Raw genomic sequence first — 20,364 nt, 5'->3', positions numbered from 1 at the left:
CTCCTGTTACACAGATGTTCACATAAGTAAGCTTAAATTGCTCATCTGTTAATTTGTGGTACAAGAACAAAACTGCCACAGTTTTACAAAAAGAAATGAGTAAAGGAACACACTAGACCCATCTCAGAAGTATGTTGGGGTATTACAAGAGCATCCAGTTAGACTTAGGTGAAACTATTTCATCCTTCAAAGATAAAAGTTGCATCATTGCTGTCCTCCCCTACACCCACTCCCAGCTATGTTCTGCGATTTCCTTGCCAACTTTGCAAAAAATGAAAAATACTTATGTGGCAAGGCAGAAACTACATGCACAGAACAACAAAAGCTTTTTTGCTGATTTCAAGTTTACAGCCAGTTAAGCTGAAGCACAGCAGAAATGTCTCAAATGCTACAAAGATGCTATGCCATAAACTTAAGTAGAGATGAAGAACAAAATGATCCTAAAATTTTTGTCTGATGCCAAACTCCATTTTGACATTTTAGGATGACATGGACTAGAAGAGGAGATGTGCGGAAAAAACAGAAACTACAGATATTGACAAAACTTCTAAAAGAATAAGGGATTTTTTTCTACAGTGGCAATAAATGCACCACAGCATGACAAAGTTGGCTTATTGAAGGTCATTAACCAAAAAAAATCATAATTTGAAATACTTAAAATATTCTGGGTCCTTCAAGCCTTCCTGACACATCCATTCAGGGTACACCACAAATCAACCTGTAATGAGGAAAACACTTACGCAGACCCATGGATGTTTGAGAGCCTGGTCGGCTGTGATGCGCTTTGCTGGGTTTATCGTCAGCATCTGGTTGATCAAATTCTTGGCTTCAGGAGTCACAGTGTCCCACTCAGGTGATGGGAACTAAAAGAGGAAGAAGGAACAGATGATCAAAGGAAAATACTTTCTACTAGCAGATGAGATTCTCCCCCCTACACAGCTGAATTCCAGCTTTTGCCCTTTGGATATCAGGGCTCAAACATTTGCAAACCCCATTAATTTTTGTGAAAACCCACGCTGAACAAAAATCATACAGAATCCAGCAAATGAATGGTACCAGACAGCAGGACACACCTGTACCATTCACCAGACATAGGCAGGAAGATTAAGAGTTTAAAAGTTTTTTAGGAATCACTCAGACCTTTGAATTTCTTTCACACTCAACAGTCAAAAATGTAAAGTCACAGATCTTTTTGACTGAGTTCTTACATAAAACACAAGCACTATCTTTTTTTACCCCACCTGGCTCTTTCTCCAGCATGCTAAAAGCTGTAACAGCATATGCAAAATCACAAACACTTAAATACAGCAAAACCACATGAAAGCAAAAACAACTAACAAGGAACATCCCATCGGATACACTTTTCCCACCATAAAGCACAGTATCCTGGAACAATACTAGTCACTTAGGTGTAGCAACCCACCAGCAAGTTGTTAGCAACCATCTACCATACCAATATCATTACTTGGGGAGCAAGAGCGATGTAAGAGTGGATGGGAATACAGAAGCATGAAAACATAGTAAAGAATTTAAAGTATTTCAGCTGCTGATCATCTATGAGGGGTAACTGCTCTCTCCTATAATTCCATTAGTGACAAAGAGGAGATATTTACACCATCCCCCAGATGCTTGCATGTGGTATGGATGACAGCACACTGAGATTAAATCCGATGAATCTACTGTACAAATACAGGTGAACTTGAGAACACAAAGACAAATATACTGTTGGGGTAAAGCTCCCTGTCTTTAGATGGGGAGAAGATCGACCCATCTTGAGCTCATTTCCTTACAGCACTACATTATTTAGAAGAAGTTTAACCCATCTCTTTTCTCCTGCATTTTGTGCTTTTCTGTTGGGTCATAAAAATACACCTGCCATATCTGATTTGCATATAATCTTATTTCTGCATTTGCAAGCATCAGCAAGGCATTATACAATTTGTTCTACAAACATTGCAAGAGACTACTCAAAAATTATGACACTGAGCTTTCAAGCCAGGACACTTTCTCCACACCTGAACTCTGAAGTATTCATGGTAATGCCTTGCAAAACCCCTACCAATAGCACGAAGTCCTAATTTACTGTTGACAGTTCCATCATGGTCAAGGAAGAAAACCAGACTGGTCCTGTGCATACAGGCCCCTTGGTGCTGGGGTAAGGACACCAGTGGCAGGTACATCAGTAAAACTTGAGTAGTTTTCTACCAGGCACAACAGGGGAAGAATCTACTAAACTTGTTCACCACAGGGAAGAATTCAAAAACAGCAGACAGATAAGGAGGGATCAGGCACTTCACTCCTCCTGACTCAAAGAAAGAGTTAGATATTTAACTCCTGAAGTGCTTTGAAAATCCCTACCAACATAATGAGTGCAAAAACACTTAAAATAAGAATAAGCAACACAAAAACTAGAGGGGCAGGAAGGCAAGAGAAGAACACAAGTCCATTTAAGGCTATCAAGCACAAAGACATCACTTTCCTCTCAGGAAGCCACTGAGCCAGGACTCAGGGTTAGGCAGACCTTTGTTCTCACCAGTACAGCCGCTCTCACGGTCTCAGCACAGAAGCTGGGAGTTAACTGGAGTCCAGCAGAACCCTCACCTATTTATTTTTTTTTTTTAACATACAAACCACAAGACAGCCCACAAAATGAAACCTCCAACTTCCTCCTGATATTCATGCCCATGGGCTTTGAACTAGGATTTCCAAGAGTTCCCTCTTCCCCCTTGAGCCTTTCCTTACATGGAAGAATTTATGTCAAACATTCAAGTTGTGGTACCCAAGCCACATTTTACACCACATTTGCTCCCCAGTACTAAGCTCCTTGCTATTCCTCTTTCAGGCACTTTTTACACCTAGTTTTGCCGTGCTCTAAAAAGTGTTCCATGAACTGCTTGGCTTTTTACCAGAGCCTCCAACCCAACATGCTGATCCCCACCACAAAGCCACCCCTCCAATGGCTCCCTCCATTCAGTCTTCTCACTGGGCTCCATGCTTTCCACGGTTGGAAGAGATACCACTATGGCACAGAGACCAAAGGCCATAATTTAAGTTATTATTGTACAGAATACATCCCCATACTTTCTATTAGGCCTTGATAATGAGCCCCTTCATTCTACCTTCAGTCTGCTCCCCTGAAAAAGTTAGCATTGGCTATATCTGCAACACTTTGTGGTAAATCACTAGAAGACACCGTTTCCCACCATCTGCATTTTCAGCTCTGCATCTCCCTAGTGACCAGCAACATCCTGGTGCCCACTGTGATGCTTTCCACATATCCTTTCAGTAGCCCCAAACAGGACTGTATCCCAGGCAGTGAAGATAACAAGGTATATGAACATGCCAAACATCACTTTGCAGAGAAGCTTGGGGCCTGCTGCTGGACACCAAGTAAGATAGTGCCTTGTTCTGGATGGCTTCTACACCCATGCAGGTACTCAGCAAGAAAGTGCCCTTACGTCATAGGCTCCGGCTTTGATCTGCTGATAGAGTTTGTGCTGATCTTCATCCCAAAAGGGAGGGTACCCCACTAGTAATATGTACAGAATCACTCCTGGGAGGGAGAGACACAGATACACTATGGTTAGGCTAATACGCCAATTATTCCTTCAGCCCCTCTTCCTTCCCTCTCAACAGTCCCCAAGGCAATGGTTGCTCCATATCTTCATTTGCCATTATATTTAGCCTTCTGAGGTAGCAAAAGACAGTACAAACCTCTCATCTGCTGAACCTCACCCCGGGACTTCATGTTCAACTCTTAACACCAGTTCCCAAGAGCTAGAACAAGGTGCACGATGTCCTTCTACCCTACTCTGGCTACCATGGCTGGTGAGCCGCAGCTCCCAGCTGCTCTCAGAGTAAAATGAAACAACATGTCCTGGGGTTGTTGGGCAGCAAGGGGCTATTTAGGAAGGACTATATTTTTAGATGCTTATTTTGCATGGTCTTGGAACAAAAATGACACTGACAAAGGTAGCACTCCTGGTCTGCAGAGAACCATTGAGTCCAAGTCAGGCAACCCTGATATCACAGATCTTTAAACTTATCCATCACAGATACATTTATACTTACTTTTTAAAAAAAAATCATCCCTCTTACAGTATTTCATATTCTACATAGTTAGTGTAACAGGAAATTGCTACAGTTATCTAAACAACTGACTCTGCAAAGCATAGACAGGTCCTATCTTTTGAGTCTCAAACATCTGTTAGATGGCCTGAGGAAAGGATTAAGAGCCAGAATCTTCAGGCTGCAGTATTAACTTCATCTACACAAGGTGCTTATTCTCAAGTGTGCCTTTATGTCTCCACCCAAAAAGAAACAGCACTGCACACCCTCCCAGTAACAGGCTATAAGGAAGTGCTCTTTTACATGAAATCACCTTGTTTAAGTGTAAAACATTTTGACAGAATCTTACCACATGCCCATATATCCACTGGTTTTCCATAAGGATCTTTTCTTAAGACTTCAGGGGAGAGGTAGCCTGGAGTACCAGCAAACCCTGCCAGGAAATGGATGACATGAAGTACTTACAGTACCCAAGCAGAAGAGATCTTGCCATATCACAAAATCCACTAGTAGTAACCAACAAATTCTAAAACCCAGTTCCCACCCTTCATCTCCTATTTGCTAGAGCTGCCTTTTGGTATACCCACAAAAAGAGGGGAAAAAAACTGGAACAGAAAATCAGATGGGATTGAGTGTCTATGTATTGCAGGAAAAACAGAAGAGGGACCATGTTAATCAGTTGGGCACAAACTCGTATGCCAGGCCTTGTAGCATCGTTACATAGAATGGCTTGGAGTTTGAAAACACAAGACACAGACAGGACACATCGAATTGGTAAATGGTGGGGGCACACCAGGAGAAGCAGCCATCTCTCCAGAATCTTGGCAGCACTCAGTCTCAGAGTTGTTGTTTAACCCGAGAAGGTCTCATTCTAATTATGTTTTAGCTAAACAAAGATAAGGCCAGATCCAAATGTGTCCTGAGGAAGGCCAGGTCAAACGCATTTCTGTAAAATGACCAAACAAAATTCCAGATGTCTACACTTCTGAGCAGTATGAAAGTTCAGATCACGGTCTAAACTTAGCAGCTGCCTTCATCTCTGACACTAGCATCTACTGTAAACTGAGAAGAAAATTAGAGAAACACATAGCCATTTTTTTCTGTCTTTATTTATCATATTCTTTCCTCTATTGAACTTAGGCTTGTGCCCAAGTCCCAGAGGCTGAGATGCCTGAAAAAGAAGCAGCAATGCCAAATAGACAGAGGTGTGCTGGAAGGGCCAAGAGAAAGTACTCAGGGAGGGTGCAACTCAACCAGCTGGCAGGAAACAGGGGAGTAAAAGTGGGAAAGCTCTAACAGTCTTACCAAACCAGGCCTGCTGCTCTCCCTGGACTTCTATAGCCAGTCCGAAGTCAGCCAGTTTGACAGCAGCACCCTTACATTTACTTGCCAGTAGTAAATTCTCAGGCTGGGGAGAAGAAAGAAAAAAAAGGGGTAAGAATGAAAGACTTGCATCCTCATTAAAACCTCTTAGCTAGTATTCACATCATCAAATTCCACCTGCTGACTGAATTGAGCAAGCAGTACTAAATCTGTTCAGGTGAAAACACAGAAACAGCAACGAATGGCATTGACCTAGAGTGGCAGATAATTCTCACATCTAACACAAATCCTCTGGCTCCTCTATGAGAGCCAGAGCCTCTCCCAGCACAGTCCATACATTACATGCTGACACCAGAGGGCACTGGCAGTACAGTTCCTGCAGCACATAAGCCAAAACTTGTTTCTGCCCTCCCCGAAGAGAATAACTGGAGTGGGGGGGCAAGAAGGGAGGGATGATGCAGTAGATACAATCTGCAGTGATGTTTCTCCCCATGAACATTAGACAGTCCCCAAGGCACTGGAAAAGTAAATATGATGCTAATAAGGGCTGCCAAATTCAATGCTGTAATGTGGGAAGGCATCATCTGGATAGGCAGTAGTTTTCATCCCTTACAGAAAAAGCCTCAGCCTCAAATTGGCATAAGTAGCACAGCAGTGAGTATTCTTGTAAGCAATTTTTTCATGCCACACATTTACAGTAGTATAAAATAATCTGTCTTGCTACTGCTGCCATCACCTATACAACAAGCAGCCATGTCACTTCCCCCATGGGCCAGGAAACGGAGACAGAATTTTGCCCCTCACATTTCCATGAATCTCACTTGGATTATAATTCTGTTGTGGTCAGCAGAAGACTTAACTCCAAAAACTGGAGTGAGAGCTGGTAGCTTCCTCTGAAGCACCAGAGCAGCTAGTTACATGGGATCCCTTGAAACCCCAAAGCCTTTAAGGTGGTGGCTATTATGGCTCTGCAGGAAAAGCAACTTGTAGATAGGCAGGACAAATGCAGTCTCTCATCCTATCCCCTTTTGATCATTTGTGCAATTCATATTAAGTTGGAAGCCTGGAAATCCAGAAAAAGGAGCTTGTCTCAGTTTCACAAATCTGACAAAGGTCTTTTTTTGCAGCCTGTTCACCAGTTTCATCTCATGGCAACACTTTACCCCTGTTCTGCCTGACAGGCATAAGATGCTTTGCTTATTCATCTGTCTTGAAGTACTGGGCATGTGCCTCCTTCTGCCTTGAATAAAGGGAAAACAGCCTTCCTCATCACATCCCTTGCCATAAGCAGCATGGAAGGAGGGGAAACTGGATCTCAATACATTTGGATGCCACTGGCTCTTCACTATATGGGAAGTGGAAAAGATTGTGTTAATCAAGCTACACTAATGAAAATTCACTGCTATAAACAAGCCCCTAAAGCAGAAGACAAATGAAATGTTCTGAAAATCCCTCCCAACTCCATATCACAGCTGGGCTTAGCTTGACTAAGAAATAGTGACATTTAAGCTAGACTTATGCTAACTAAGCACTATTTGTAGCTCTATTTTAGAAGCAAACACCTTAAGGCTAATGGTGCTTATCCATGTGCATGTTTGCCAACATATGGGTTGTCTCAGGTTTCAAATACTTTTTGGTGAGGATGTGAATGCACTCTGTAATTTCTTATGGTCCCTATAGGCAGTTCAATGTTTGACATTCTTTAATAGCATTTCAGCCAAAAGACAGGCTTATGAGAGGGAGGTGCAAAAGACAAAACTTTACTTGAAGCAAGCTCTGCAGTTATTACACACTGATCCTGAAGGCCAAGCTTTTAGCAAGGAGCTAAATATTACATAAAAAGTGCAGGATCCTGCATTGCTAAAAGAAATGGTTACTCCTCAGGCCTGGATAGTTTCAGTTAATCAGAGCAAGAAACAGAGGAAACATGTTAATTACAACAAGGAGTGTCTAGCATCTGATAAGTTCTAAAAAAGTTGCTAACTTTCATACAAACAAAACTTTTGGAAGGAAACCAGATTATACATCTGAACATAGGATGTGAAGGAAAACTTATCCTGAACTGGAAAACACTACTGATTTTCACAGATGCCCTAATTTTGGGCAGTAGTAACTCTTGAATATTGCTTTCTCAAGAGCAAGTGTCAAGTCTAATTGTCAGCCATTCCGTAGTAGATCATTTGCATCTTTTTACAGTGCCGTGAATCAGCAGGTCAAAAGTGTTGCATGGGACTTTGCCAGAAACACTAAAGGTTGTCCACCAGATTAAAACACCACCAAGCTTGCAACGTGCTTTTGCCTTGCTCTCTGCAAAATATTTTTCTACTTTCCCCCTTTTGCATTGTTTAACAAGCCAAAACCAACACTAGTAGCCAGTGTCACCCTGATTTAATTTAACTGGACTGCTGGTGACCATCATCATTTCCACTTTAGACAGAGGGGGCAGATCTTCCCGCACAAATCTCTTCATTCAGGAGCCTGCCCAGCTCCCAGTACAGCAGGTACAGTGTGGGAAGGGAGTTTAGGTAACTCCACAGTGGAGGCTCTGGGTCTATAAATGTGTTATAATGTGGCAAATGGTTGCTTCACCCACTGTTTAACTGGCCAGCAGTTTTGGTTTTAGATTTAAAGTGCTTCTACCGATGAGAGAAGAAAGAAATGACACAAAAAATTCATGTGGAGCATCTCGGCCCCAGCACAATGGCATGTGTTTGGCAACACTGCAGAATAAAAATACACATGCTCTGTACAGACAAACTCATCCTGACAGATTGAACAGAGATTGCTCCAGGTCTCTAGAGATCTCTTCAATCAAAAACTAGAAAGTATCCTTCATTATAATGAATCCTACCCAAGTTTCTCTGGAAGCCTACTGTACTCCAAGATTCACAGCTACTTCATCCTGGAGCTGCCTCAGAGAAGTTGAGAGCTGGCAAGGTTTACAAAGACTGAAAACGTCCTCGAGAGTTCAGCACACCCTCTAGAAAACTCTGAAGAAGCAAATTTGTGCTTCAGGAACCCCTGAGCCCAGTTCAAGTAAAGAAAAGACAAAACCCAACAACAAAAAAAACTCCTGCCAGCTGGCAACACAGTATTCCTGTCTTGACTCTTCCAATGATGCCCTGGGCTGCTCTCCTCAGACTACAGCACAGAGGAAACATTACCTTCAAGTCCCTGTGCACGATATCATGCTGGTGAATGTGATTCACACTCTCCAGTATCTGATGAATACAGTGGCTGCAAGATAAAAGGGAGAGACACACAGAGTTACGCACACACATTTGACATCTCATCCCAGAACTATTTCCCTAACTTTTATGCTTGTACTAGGGGGAAGTTCAAGACCCAAGGCTGAATCCCTTCGTCATGACCACTGGATGTCACAGCTCAGTACTGTCACAGCTGAACATCCCCAGCCTCCCAGCAACAGGATGCCAGACATCCTTTCTGTAGCAGGACCACAAAGCCTCTCTCCTACCTCCCATCATTTCCTTCCTTTCCTTCCCATCACATTAAGCCTCTCACTTGTTCCTTCAGACAACAGTGCTCACCCCACACAGAGCAACCAAGGCATCTGAGTATCTGCAAACAGCAGCCGAAATTGTGCAAGCAAGACCAAATCACTCCAGGAAACATTCTGCTGGGCTAGTCCCGAGCAAAGAATAAACTTTGAGAGAGCAGCAGCCTCCCCCGACAAATTCAGGATGACGACGCCTGGGCGCCTGCCAGTTTGCAAAGCTTTCAGAGCAGCATCTCAAGCACTTTATATACACAATGCGCACACACACCCGCTTGCTGGGTGCCTTTTAAGTACAGATCCCACTTAAGGGGTTAGTAATCTGAAAAGCAGACTCATTCCGTTAAGTGCAGTGTGCTGCACTCCCCCAGCTCACAGAAAACCCTGTCTCTGCCATTCTCACTGCTGTAAACCATAAGGCAAAAGCAAGATGTTATTTACACCTGTCGCATAAGGACAGCACAACACGCCCATGGGTGAGATTCCTGGTTGAAACCATCTCTTCCACTATACACTTACTCAGCTGCCAAGGGTGAATGTGTAATGGAATAGGGATTTTGACAGCTGTGGCTGGGCAGTAAGCATGCAGATGTGGGCAACTGAGAGAGGTCTATGTCCTCACTGCAGGATCTCTCAGTCCCCTCACCAACTTCTACAAATCTCAGGGGAACAAATTTGAAATGAGTGAAATATTTGAGGGAAGGGAAAAAGGCTTCTGGAAAAGATGGGAAGAGGGTGAGGGGGAGGAAGAGAAGACGAGGTGCAGCACTGTGTGTTTGCTACCCCCACCCCTCTGGAGCTGGCAGTATGATCCTTAGGGTCGGAATCCATGAAAATCTCCCCGCTCCCAAAACAAAAATGTATAATTAGAACAGAGCTGAGTCTGAGCGAGAGAGATTTTCTGGCCAAAAATGGCAAAAGTGTGAGGTGTCCCAGGCAAGCCAAACACGGCAGATTGGCACAGACCTCGCTTCCTTGCTCTCCCAGCCTGCTCTGGAATTCAGCACGGCATGGGGAGAGAAAGGGAGGAGTTTCACTCTGTCATCTTGTGGGCACTTCAAGACCTGGCCGGCTGACAATCAGAGGGTTGAGCACCCTGAGGAGGGTTCACAGAGCAACAGACAGTTCTTCTTTTCCCCTAACTCTGCCATAATTTTCCTGAGCAGTGTCAGTCACTGACAGCTCTTGAGCACTTCAGGGAACAGGCACTGGCAAGAGGGACAGCGGAAGGATTGTGATTGATAACCTCAAAACTTCCCAACTTCAAGGCAGAGTGGCATGACTGACTGTTTATCCATCTGAGATGATGTGCCCACAAGATCTGTACACCCCACTGAAAACATCTGTGGGGCTCTCAGACCTCTCTGCCAGGAGCTCCAGCAGAGGTGATGAGTTCACTGGCCTTCCCAGCCACCAGACAGCTCACAGCAGAGCGTGCAGCGCAACGCCTTGTTTGAAACCCTGCAATGCCCAGGAGACAGGCTGTAAGTGTACCACAGGGAAAGCAAATAAGCACCTGCAGATTCCATCAACAGTCCCTACACTAACACACTCCTTCCTTCCTTGCACTCAGTATCATCTTTCTCACAGTACTGCCTACCAAGATCAACCTGCCACAGTGTCCACTATTTCCATCTTACCCCTCTCTTCTCATGGCTCCCCTAACTCTTGCTTCAGCAAGGGTTAGTGTGGGATAAGAACACAAACACAGAATAAGCAGAGTAAAATGTCACCATTGGGTCACTTCCAGGCCATGCTAAAGCAGAACAGGAGCGGCCTAATCCCAGCTTTGATTCCAGATGCTGTGTCCAGCAGATGGATGGGTCAGAGAACACCCTCAGCTACTGTTGCAGAGAATACTCACACTGCATAAAGAGGGACAAGCACATACCACTTCAGGAAGCTCACACATGGGAGAGAGGGGACCCATTGAAGAAAAGAAGGGCATAACTCTATATATTTTTAACATTAAAATATAAACGTTGCTCTCACAGACTGTGCCTTTTCTTACTGTGCCAAACAGCTCACAGTCACAGAGGGTTTCCACAGAAACACAGTCTTCAAAGCCCCCTCTCCCCACTCCTCTGTAAACCACTACCTAGACACTGGCAAATTGAATAGGTCTGCCCAACAGCAAGGGCACATCACTGGAAACCCTGTTAGGAGAAGGCAGAGGCCAAGCAGGCACACCCTCACAGCCACAGGACAACTCTCCCCTACATTTGCTCAGTAAGGACACACTGTCACCACCCACCAAAGAGGTCAGGTAGACAAAGTTGCTAGCAATGGCTCTCCCAGCAAAGAGCACAGCATCTGCAAGTGGCAGAGCCAGCAAGGTCTGCAAGTGGAAAGGGCTAGAGCTGCAGCAAGTCAGGTTGACTGTGACAATAAGCTTATGTTAATAGCAGAAAGAGGAATTGTTTTCTCCAGACAAGGAGTAAGAGTGTTAGAACAAAGCCATGCACAGAGCAGCGGTCAGGAAACTCATTCCACTTGTACACTGTACATGTATGTACAATGTGTGTACATGGCACATACATGGAAGGGTCTGGAAGGAGCCTTACCTGGCATCTGCTTCACTGTAGTATTCTCTAGCAACAATATCCTCAAAGAGCTCCCCACCAGTAACCCTGGAGTGCAAAAGAACAAAGGAGGTTACGGAGCCCATGCACGTGTAGCTCAAGGATGCACAGGATGTATGTGGCCCCTCATGTGGACCCTTTGCCACAGCCTGTGTGAGAAACTGTATCACAGGGGAACCAGAGCAGAGCTCCAGCACCGTGGCACCCACACTGGCATATCCATGTGACTGACACTGTGGACTTCCATTTCACCAGCAGTGTACGGACTGCGCACGGATTGTCCATACACCTCTACAGAGTTTAGTATGCGTTAAGCATGGGAACAACACCCCTCCTCTGACCTCCCCTAGGCTGCCCCAGAGGCAAAAGTCAGTCTCCATACACAGGATAGCTATTCTTTGCCATTCCATGCTTACACCTGGTGCCAGGAGCCTTCCTGGTCTGTCCCCACCACACAGTCAATGGATTTTTGTCAAATAGGCCAGAGGTATCTACAGGTCTCAAAAGAGAAAGGGAGAATTACAGTAATGCAGGTGTTTTTTATTCCACTCTTAGTCAACTATCAATGTGCCTGCATCACTGGTGAAGCATCAAAGACAGACACTTACAGATCAAAGACAAGGTAATGGAAACCTTCTTCTGAAATGCTGTCATGGAGTCGCACTGCAAAAACATAATCAAGAAATGGAGATTTACAGACCATGTAGCAAATATGACACTTCACAAATCAAACTCATGCACACAGCCAAATTTTCCTTCAAATCAATTAGTCTATTAATTCCCCATGCCCTTCACTTTGTGCTCCCTTAATGACCCCTTTCCTTCTGTTATCTCAAAGGAACAGATGGGTGTCCTTCCCAAACACTCATCCCTCCCCAATGTCAAGACATACTCTAAGTATCTTTGACCTCCTGTTCATTCTCCTTCTCTAACACTTCAGTACCTTCCTTTCACATCTGCCAATGTTTTCCTCCATGCTCATGTTTTGCCGTCTCTCCCCATCCATTCTTATTCCAGAAAACAAACTCTTTTCAGAGTCTCAAAGCAAGGCCTCAGTCCATAAATTGACTACTGACCCTACCTGCATATCAGTATCATTGGTCTTCCTTCTGCCTTTCATCTGTAAGGCTACATGACATTCCCTTCTCTTACTTCTTTTTCCTCACTTCATCCTGACTTACACCCCAAATCCTTATCCAAAATTCAGAACCAGCTTCTTGTCTCATTTTTCTGACCTGCTTGTTACACGACATATCTGATCTGATTTCCCTTTCTCAAAATTTCATCCACCTTTAGCTACCTATCTCTCCCTAATTCTGCTCCTATTACCTAAATTAATCTTCACCTTTTACCTTTCCTTGTCCCCTTTAATGTGCAGGCCCACAATGGGCCACTATTCCCTGATATTCTGGGATCTCTGGGGTTCTGTCCTCCTTTCCTCATTTTACACATAGGCAATAATTATTGTATCTATGCACCCAGCACAGTGCTGTTTTCTCCTGTCTGAATTAAAATCTCAATTTCTTTGATGTTTTTTGGAACTAGTTCTAACCCAAGAGAAGTAACTTCATTTCACATTGCTACCTAACCCTTACTTTTTGCTTTTCTCCTCTTCTGCAAAACTTCACACTTTTCCCTGCCAATCAGTCACAAGTTAGCAATCCTTTTTGACTCAACTTCTAAACCTTCACAGCCTGACTAAAACAAGGTGTCTTCTTCACATGACCATCTCACCCAACTAAAGCAACTAGCTGAGACAAGACTGGGCCTCAGTCACTGTAACACCTTGTAATCGAGTATTGACCAAAGTAACATTACTGGTCTCAATCTCACAAGAGAAATCTCATTATCCTGCTCTGTCACTTTAATGGTACCTTTGCCTCTCCTCGCTGTCTTCCATTCTCTTCCACATACAATACAGGTGACCTGCCTTGATCTTCCCAGCATCATGGTTTTCCCTCTGCCAGTATCAACAGGTCAGTTTGCATCCCTTATTGGTGCATGATATCAGATACCACCACTGTCTTGGGAATGTTTCAAACTAGCACGTGTTACACGATCCTACCTCATAGGGGACAGTTTTTGCACATGTTGGCAATGCTCGTCTCTGTTCCTCCTTGCAACTCTCCTCTGCTAAGGCACCCTTCCACATGCACGCAAACACGCGCAAACTCAGAACACAGAGTAGCACAGATGTGCAGAGACCACTGCCAGTACCTTATCTAAAAGGATATCATTCTTTCCTTATTCTTTTTGCCTGTTCATTCCTATATTTTTCCTCCCTTTATCTACAAGCTCTCTGACCTGGTCCCTTGACCACTTTCCTTTCCTTAGCATTTCTACTGCATATCTAATTGCAGGGGTTTGGGAGGAGTACTCCACCCAGCATAATGCTGTAAACATGCAAGTACAGTTAGAGTACCAGTACAATAGGTATTTCAGGTGCAACATGATGTTCCTACTGCAGGAAAACAGAGACACATCACCTTTAAGAACTATGTTCCTTAAAGCATTCACTGCAAACAAAAAAATCCTCCAAGTAAGCAGTTTTAGCTGGCTATGTAATAACTTTATTGCAATACAATTTTGTGCTTACAAGAAAACTTGCCTCCTGAGCACTTGGCAGAAAGTAGAAGAGGCAGCATTACAAAAATGCAAGTGAGAAGAAAGGTATTTCCTAGGAGAAAAGATTGTCATTCAAGTCTGGAAACAAGATGGAAAGTGGCTGAAACACTTAGATTCCCAATGCAGGGCAGTTTTCACTCCAGTGAACAAGACTATCTGAGGTGAAAGTAGGAGACAAGCACATCAACAAGAGCAGAGGCCCAGAACACAGGCAAAAGTCTGTGAAGAGACCTTATGAACAGATGGAGAAACTTCAAGGAAAGCTGAATGTGCTAATAAGGTCATGTCTGGTGACGCTCAGTGGGCATGAAAAAGCATTCTCCTTCCTCTGGCACCTGAAAGGTCACCAAAGCACTGCAAGAAACAGTGAGCAGAGAAGAGAGTGGCATGAATGAAATCATGACAGAGGAGGAGCACAGCCACCAGCAGGTTGAGAACAGTGGTCTTGAAAAAGGAACAACAAACATGTCTGCAGGTAGAAGTGAGAAACAGTGAAAGATAAACTTTGACGCAAAGATGTGGGCAGCAAATTACATCAGAAAATGAAACACAAATGAGCTGATTGGTGCTATTTCTTTGTCCTGAGGAAAGCAATTTTGTCAGCTACATTATGAAAAGGGAAGGAAGTAGCAATTCAGCTGGCAGAGACTGGCAGAAGCAGCAAAAAGAGCCTTCAAGGACAGTAAAAACACTGCTCGCATCCTTAGGTGAGGAACCATGACAGGAGGACAGAGACAGTTCATAAATACTGACGCTGTACATCACCCTAGGGCTGCACAGCAAAAGAAGGCCTTGAAGGCAGGACACAGGTCATTAACTTAACAAGGCAGCTGCCTCCTCACAACAGCCCAGAGCGATGCTGGAACAAAATCTGCCCAGGATTTAAGCTGCTGAGGTAACAAAGCTCAGAGAGTAATGGTAGAATAGCAAAATCTCGAAAAGCTACAGGAAAAATGACACTGGGCCCCACCACCCTGCACAGGAATAACTAGTGACAGTTCAAAATATTAGGCTTTAATTGTGAAGGGGGACAGCAATGAGGGGAGTCAAAAAGGATTAGGAAAAGTCTGAATATACCAAAACCTATGACTTTCAATTCCAGTCCTTGCCTACTTCATAGTGATGCTGACGTGAAGAAACAAAAACAATACCCAGTAGCAGAATAGAAAGAACACTAGTGCCCTTTCACTGCAACGTTTTGCTTCCCTGCCCTCCTGCAGAACCACAAGAGCTTTCCTGACCAGCAAGGAGACTGCAATGGACAGCTCTGATGCCATGGTTCACTCTGCTGACACATGAAGTCAAAATGCCCTGTTTTCTAATACAGTGCTAACTACTAGGGACAATCAGCTTAAACACATGATCTGCTTTTTCCAAAACTATTCAGCCAGTCCATGAAATAGCATATATTTAGAAGTACTGAAGGATAAAAAACATTTTAAAAGGTTCTGTGCCTCCTCTCCATTTTAGTTCACAAATATGATCCACATTGTGTGAGTACTCATCATGAAGATACACAAACATCAGAAACCATCTGATACCTCCACTGTGCAGGTGCTAATGAGCTCTCTCTGCTTAAGGATAACCTGTGCAAGTGTCCTTCACCTGAAGGCAGAACACGGTTTCCTGAATGGCCAGTTCCAAGAGTGAAACCCAAGTACTGGGCTGTCCTCTGTTTCAGACACTTTCCCATGAAAAGAGCATCCCATTTGTTCACAGGCTGCTGGTTCTGACACACTGTCCGACAACTTCATTACTACTACCACAAGTTCAGGTTCAACCAAGCAGTTGAGTAGAGTTCACAAAGGCTGCTCATATCTGTGTAACCTTTCGACACAAGAGGGTGAAAAATATAATAATATGTAAATACTGGAGGGCAAAGTATGCCCAAACCCTGGTTATACATGATAAGAAATATGGAGAAATAAAAGTACTCAGCCAGTTAACCTTTTCTTCGAAAACATTACAGCACTCCTTTTTTTTTTTCTCTCGTCAGGGGAGCAGTGATGTCTATGTCTAGCACAGCAGGCTAGACAAATACACACATCACAAAAAGTCTCAAGTCGTGGCACGAGGGAAGTTGCACAACAGCAACACAGCATCTTCCAAAACACAGCCAAACTACAAAAGAGACCAGTACTTGCCAAGGAACCTCATCTCACTCTATTCACCAGAAGATGAGGTAGATTATTTCTATTCGCTCATTCTGTTGCCCAGAAGCAGGAATTCAGACCATATTTACTTCCTAGCCAAACACTCTTAACACAAGGAGTCTTATAGATGTAGGAAATTAGACCCTGCCAACACCACACACAGCTGGAGTCCCCTGATGACTCTTCTCATTCAAAGATCTCTGATGGATGAAAGAGCATGTACTACAACTGTTAGGTTCACAAGAACAGACAAAGAGAAGAGAGTAAGAAAGAAAACAGAAGCAAGTCAGACATCAAGGGACTAAATCAGTTACAGGATATGGTGAAAGACTTTACCCAAGGTCCCTTCAGAGCACAGGAAAAAGTCCCATCCACGCAAAAAACAGAGGGTTTGTAGAGTTCACATGCACATCTAATTTTGTAAGACTGCCAGGTCTTACTGATAACTTTAGAAATAATAAATAAAAAAACCCTAGAGCACTAGTAAGCACTTCCAGAACAAATGCTATCCAAAGGAGTAGAATCAGTTACAGATTGGTAGGTCATCAGAAAGTGTGCATCACCACTTGGATATCTCCGAGAAGCACATGGCTTCTGGGAGAAATAAGGAGTCATTTCAGCACAGCATCTTGATGAAACAATGTTTTCAGCAAGTTGTAAAAATTCTAACTTTAATCACATAGAGTCCTGAATCTGGTACTGCAGTGATACTCCACCAAGGGTGATGAGAGTCTGTTACCCAAAACTGTTCCTCCAGTTTTAAATGCACACATGTAATTCTGCACAGTTAGAAATCTGTGATGCATCACAACACACAGGGCACAACCTAGTTAACTGGTTTAAGTATCCTTTTCTACCCTCAGTCTCCTCTCCAGCCTCATCCTATGTAAACTAGTCCTTCCTGTACTGGAAGCATCTCCCACAGAGTTGGCCTTTTGGAAAAAATAACAACCAAAAAACAGTGATATCAAAACCACTCCCATTCCCCAAAAACCCAGATCTTCGACACAGCCTGATGCAAGTTAGGCAAGTTATTTTCTGTCTTGTGTGGGTGTGTATGTCAGGTCTGAGTCCCTAATGCAATCCAGAGCATTTGCAAAGAGCCTGATACCACAGTGAGTGGCTCAAGGGGATGTGCTGCGGCTACTGAACCTAACAGCAGCTGTGTACCAGGAATTCAAGCACTTTCTAAGAACGTCTGCTGTGAATATTATTTTTCTCTGCCTGCTGTCTTCAGAGACTCACTGGAAATCTTGCCTCAAGAGCAGAACTTTAAGCTGCTACTTCAAAGTGTTTCAAAATCCTCGTGCGCATACAGTTTTTGTTTTTGAAAGAAATAACATTAATAGGCTATTATAATAACTACAGAAAATTAAGTATTTTAGTGAGAAACAGCAATACAGTAACAGTCATGCAACGTGGTTTACATTCCCTGCTTGAATAAAGTGATGTTGTACAGACAGCCACAGATCTCTGCTGACTGTGATATGAACCAAGTGAGCATAAGAGCAAAATCTCCTTCCTATCAAACTGCACCAGCCTAACAACCAATGCAAATTGCTGCTGAGTCATGCACAGCAAGGCTCTGTGAATGCAAAAGTTGAAGTGAATCATGAAGAGATCAGCAAAGAGCTTTCAGTTTTTACAAAACCCCACCTGAACTACAGGAACATAAGAAGACATGGAAAAGCAACAGGCATCTCATTTTTAAAAGGTCACATCTATAAGGTCAATTGATATTGGGGAAACAAACACAATATGCCTAGCCTAGCTTTGCCCCACATCTCCCTTTCACTCTGTCCAGTGTGCTGAATATTATTATCTTTTTACTCTTATATCAAGCACGGCAGGCCTGGAGCATTTATGTCTGCCACATAAACCACAGGATGAGCGTTACCCTGTATCCCACATCCACAGTAAACAATGGAGCAGGGTTGCCCAGGGGTTCAGCCCATGGTTGGAGCAGGCAGGCTATTGTTAACACAGGGTGATTTCTGGCAACGTGCTGCAAGTAAGTATCTGCCAGCAAAGAGGTTTCTGAAGACAACAAAAGGCAATTACAGAGGAAGAATTCCACAGGACAATTCCCAGTTTCTTCACCTGGCAATCACTCATCTCTGCTTAGGAAAAGGTAATGTGATCTGAAATATGCTTGCTCCTACATACCAGCAGTCTTTGCCTGTCCTTAGGGACAGTGTTGAAGCTACAGGTAATCTTGTCTGCTAAATTTAGGTTCACTGGTGTTCTTAAATGTAAAGCATTTTGATACTATGGGAACATAAAGTATGGTATTTGCCAACTATCTCTGCACCAACAGATCACTTGCTGTGATTATGTAATGTTTGGGGCTCTTACAGTAAGTTGCCTGTGTTGCAGTACCTGCAGCAGAGCCAATATAAGGCAACAGAGATTTATGGTTGTTTCCTGGGTCATGGTAATTGTAACACAGGAACTCTTTCATGCAGCCTTAGTAGTACAAACTCAAAAGTACTCTGGGATCTTCTGGACTGAATCACGTTATTTAAAGGTCAGTCGCTCATTAGAAACAGCCACAGCTTCAATTCTCAGCAGTTTCCAACAAGTTGCCTGTATCATGGAGAAATGGAGGAGGTAAGAGCAACTGCAAAGGGCGTATTTCAAGAGACTCTGCATGTCAGATGAAGCAGAATAAAACTGGAGGCTAAAACCTACCTGATGCCCTCTTCCAATGATATTCTCCAACATGCCAGGAGGTGCTGAAACTATAGATACAAATACACATGGCCCGACAGACTGCAAACTGAGCACTACTGTCCGTGGCAGCACAAGTGACAAGTGAACTGACACAGATGGCTACCACCCACTCTCTGCTTCCCCAGCTGCTCACCAGCCTGGGCAGCCAAGACAGGAACTGTCCCACCACCTCCAAGCCTGGCTGAGCACCAGGACGCTTCCTGCACGGTTCACATCACTCGGGATGTCTGTCCCGCAAGGAGCCACCACCAACCTGTGACTGCCTGTGAGCTGGGTGCTCAGCTCCCACCCCAGCTGTTTCTCTAATTACATTAAACACGCAAAATTCAGCTGCAGCTGCTCAGGCTGCTTCCAAAAGACTCTCCTTTTAATTAAAAATTCGCTATTAAAAAGCATTAAATTGTGTAATGCAAATAATCCTCTAGAAATCATCTGTTCCAGCAGCTAATGACCAGCTTTGTCAGAACAGTAACTAATGGTAGCAGGACAGTTAGCTAACAGGACATAGCAGGCTGCTGTTCACCAGTCTCTTAGGAACACGGACTCTTTCCCTCCTCTCCAAAATCTGACACAGAGGTCACAGTATGCTGGATGTACACCAGCTTGCTGTAGACTCCCCAGGTCCACAGCATGTCACACCAATGGCGGTTCTAAAGCTTTGGAAAATGGAAGAGAAGAAGGACTTGTTAACACTCTGCTCCAGTTCAGGCAGAACGATGTTGCTGCCAGCTCTGCAAAGAAACACAAGGAATAGTCCTAAGGAAGTGTGAAAAGGCAGACACACACAGAGGTGGGTTCCCCCCTCACCATTGTTCTCACTGTAACCTTTGTAACACTCCAGCCCTAAAAAATGAGGCTAAAGCACTGCCCAGTCAGGAAATTCCTTTATGCATTGAAATTCACAGCCTAGAAAGGAGCTGCAGGGAGAACAGTACCTTTCCTATTACGAAACTCATCCTTCTGCAGTGATAAAAAACAAAAGTAAAATAAATAAATAAATACACATACACAAAAAGTATTTTTAAAATACATTTCAGTCCCAACTGTTACTTTTCCTTTGATTTTACAATTTGTATTGAAAAGCTGAAGTTTAGCATGATATATAACATTTAGTATGCCCTACTTAAACACTACATGAGCCAAAAGAGTGCATTAACAGAAATATTTCCTGCTTTCCTGATAACAGTGCAGTCACGACTATCCAGAATTGTTATTAATAATTTCCTATTAGCCACATAGCAGATAAGCAAAGTACTTCTGATAACCACTGGCATTATATTAGAGCTTTTCCTAAAAACCCCCAAAATAATAACAAACTGACTTCACTGATGTCTCAAAGAAAATACACAGAGAACACCTACTT

General features: G+C 43.6%; 1 protein-coding gene across 13 annotated transcripts in view; it reads right to left on the bottom strand.

Annotated features, from left to right (window-relative positions):
* Positions 1-20,364, bottom strand: part of CAMK2G (calcium/calmodulin dependent protein kinase II gamma) — a 118,095-nt gene that overhangs the window by 37,079 nt on the left and 60,652 nt on the right. For all 13 annotated transcript variants that reach the window (XM_027649369.1, XM_027649381.1, XM_027649368.1 and 10 more), the window contains 7 exons: positions 12,099-12,153; positions 11,473-11,538; positions 8,556-8,628; positions 5,374-5,476; positions 4,418-4,501; positions 3,459-3,553; positions 741-863 (listed from right to left, as the gene is read on the bottom strand). In XM_027649369.1, coding sequence (XP_027505170.1) covers positions 741-863; positions 3,459-3,553; positions 4,418-4,501; positions 5,374-5,476; positions 8,556-8,628; positions 11,473-11,538; positions 12,099-12,153 — 599 coding nt within the window. The remainder of the gene's footprint in view (positions 1-740; positions 864-3,458; positions 3,554-4,417; positions 4,502-5,373; positions 5,477-8,555; positions 8,629-11,472; positions 11,539-12,098; positions 12,154-20,364) is intronic.

The sequence above is a fragment of the Corapipo altera genome, unplaced genomic scaffold, assembly GCF_003945725.1.
Source record: "Corapipo altera isolate COAL_440 unplaced genomic scaffold, ASM394572v1 53, whole genome shotgun sequence".
Classification (NCBI taxonomy): domain Eukaryota; kingdom Metazoa; phylum Chordata; class Aves; order Passeriformes; family Pipridae; genus Corapipo; species Corapipo altera.
Note: the sequence above shows the minus strand (reverse complement) of the source record. Positions and strands in the feature narration are given on the sequence as shown.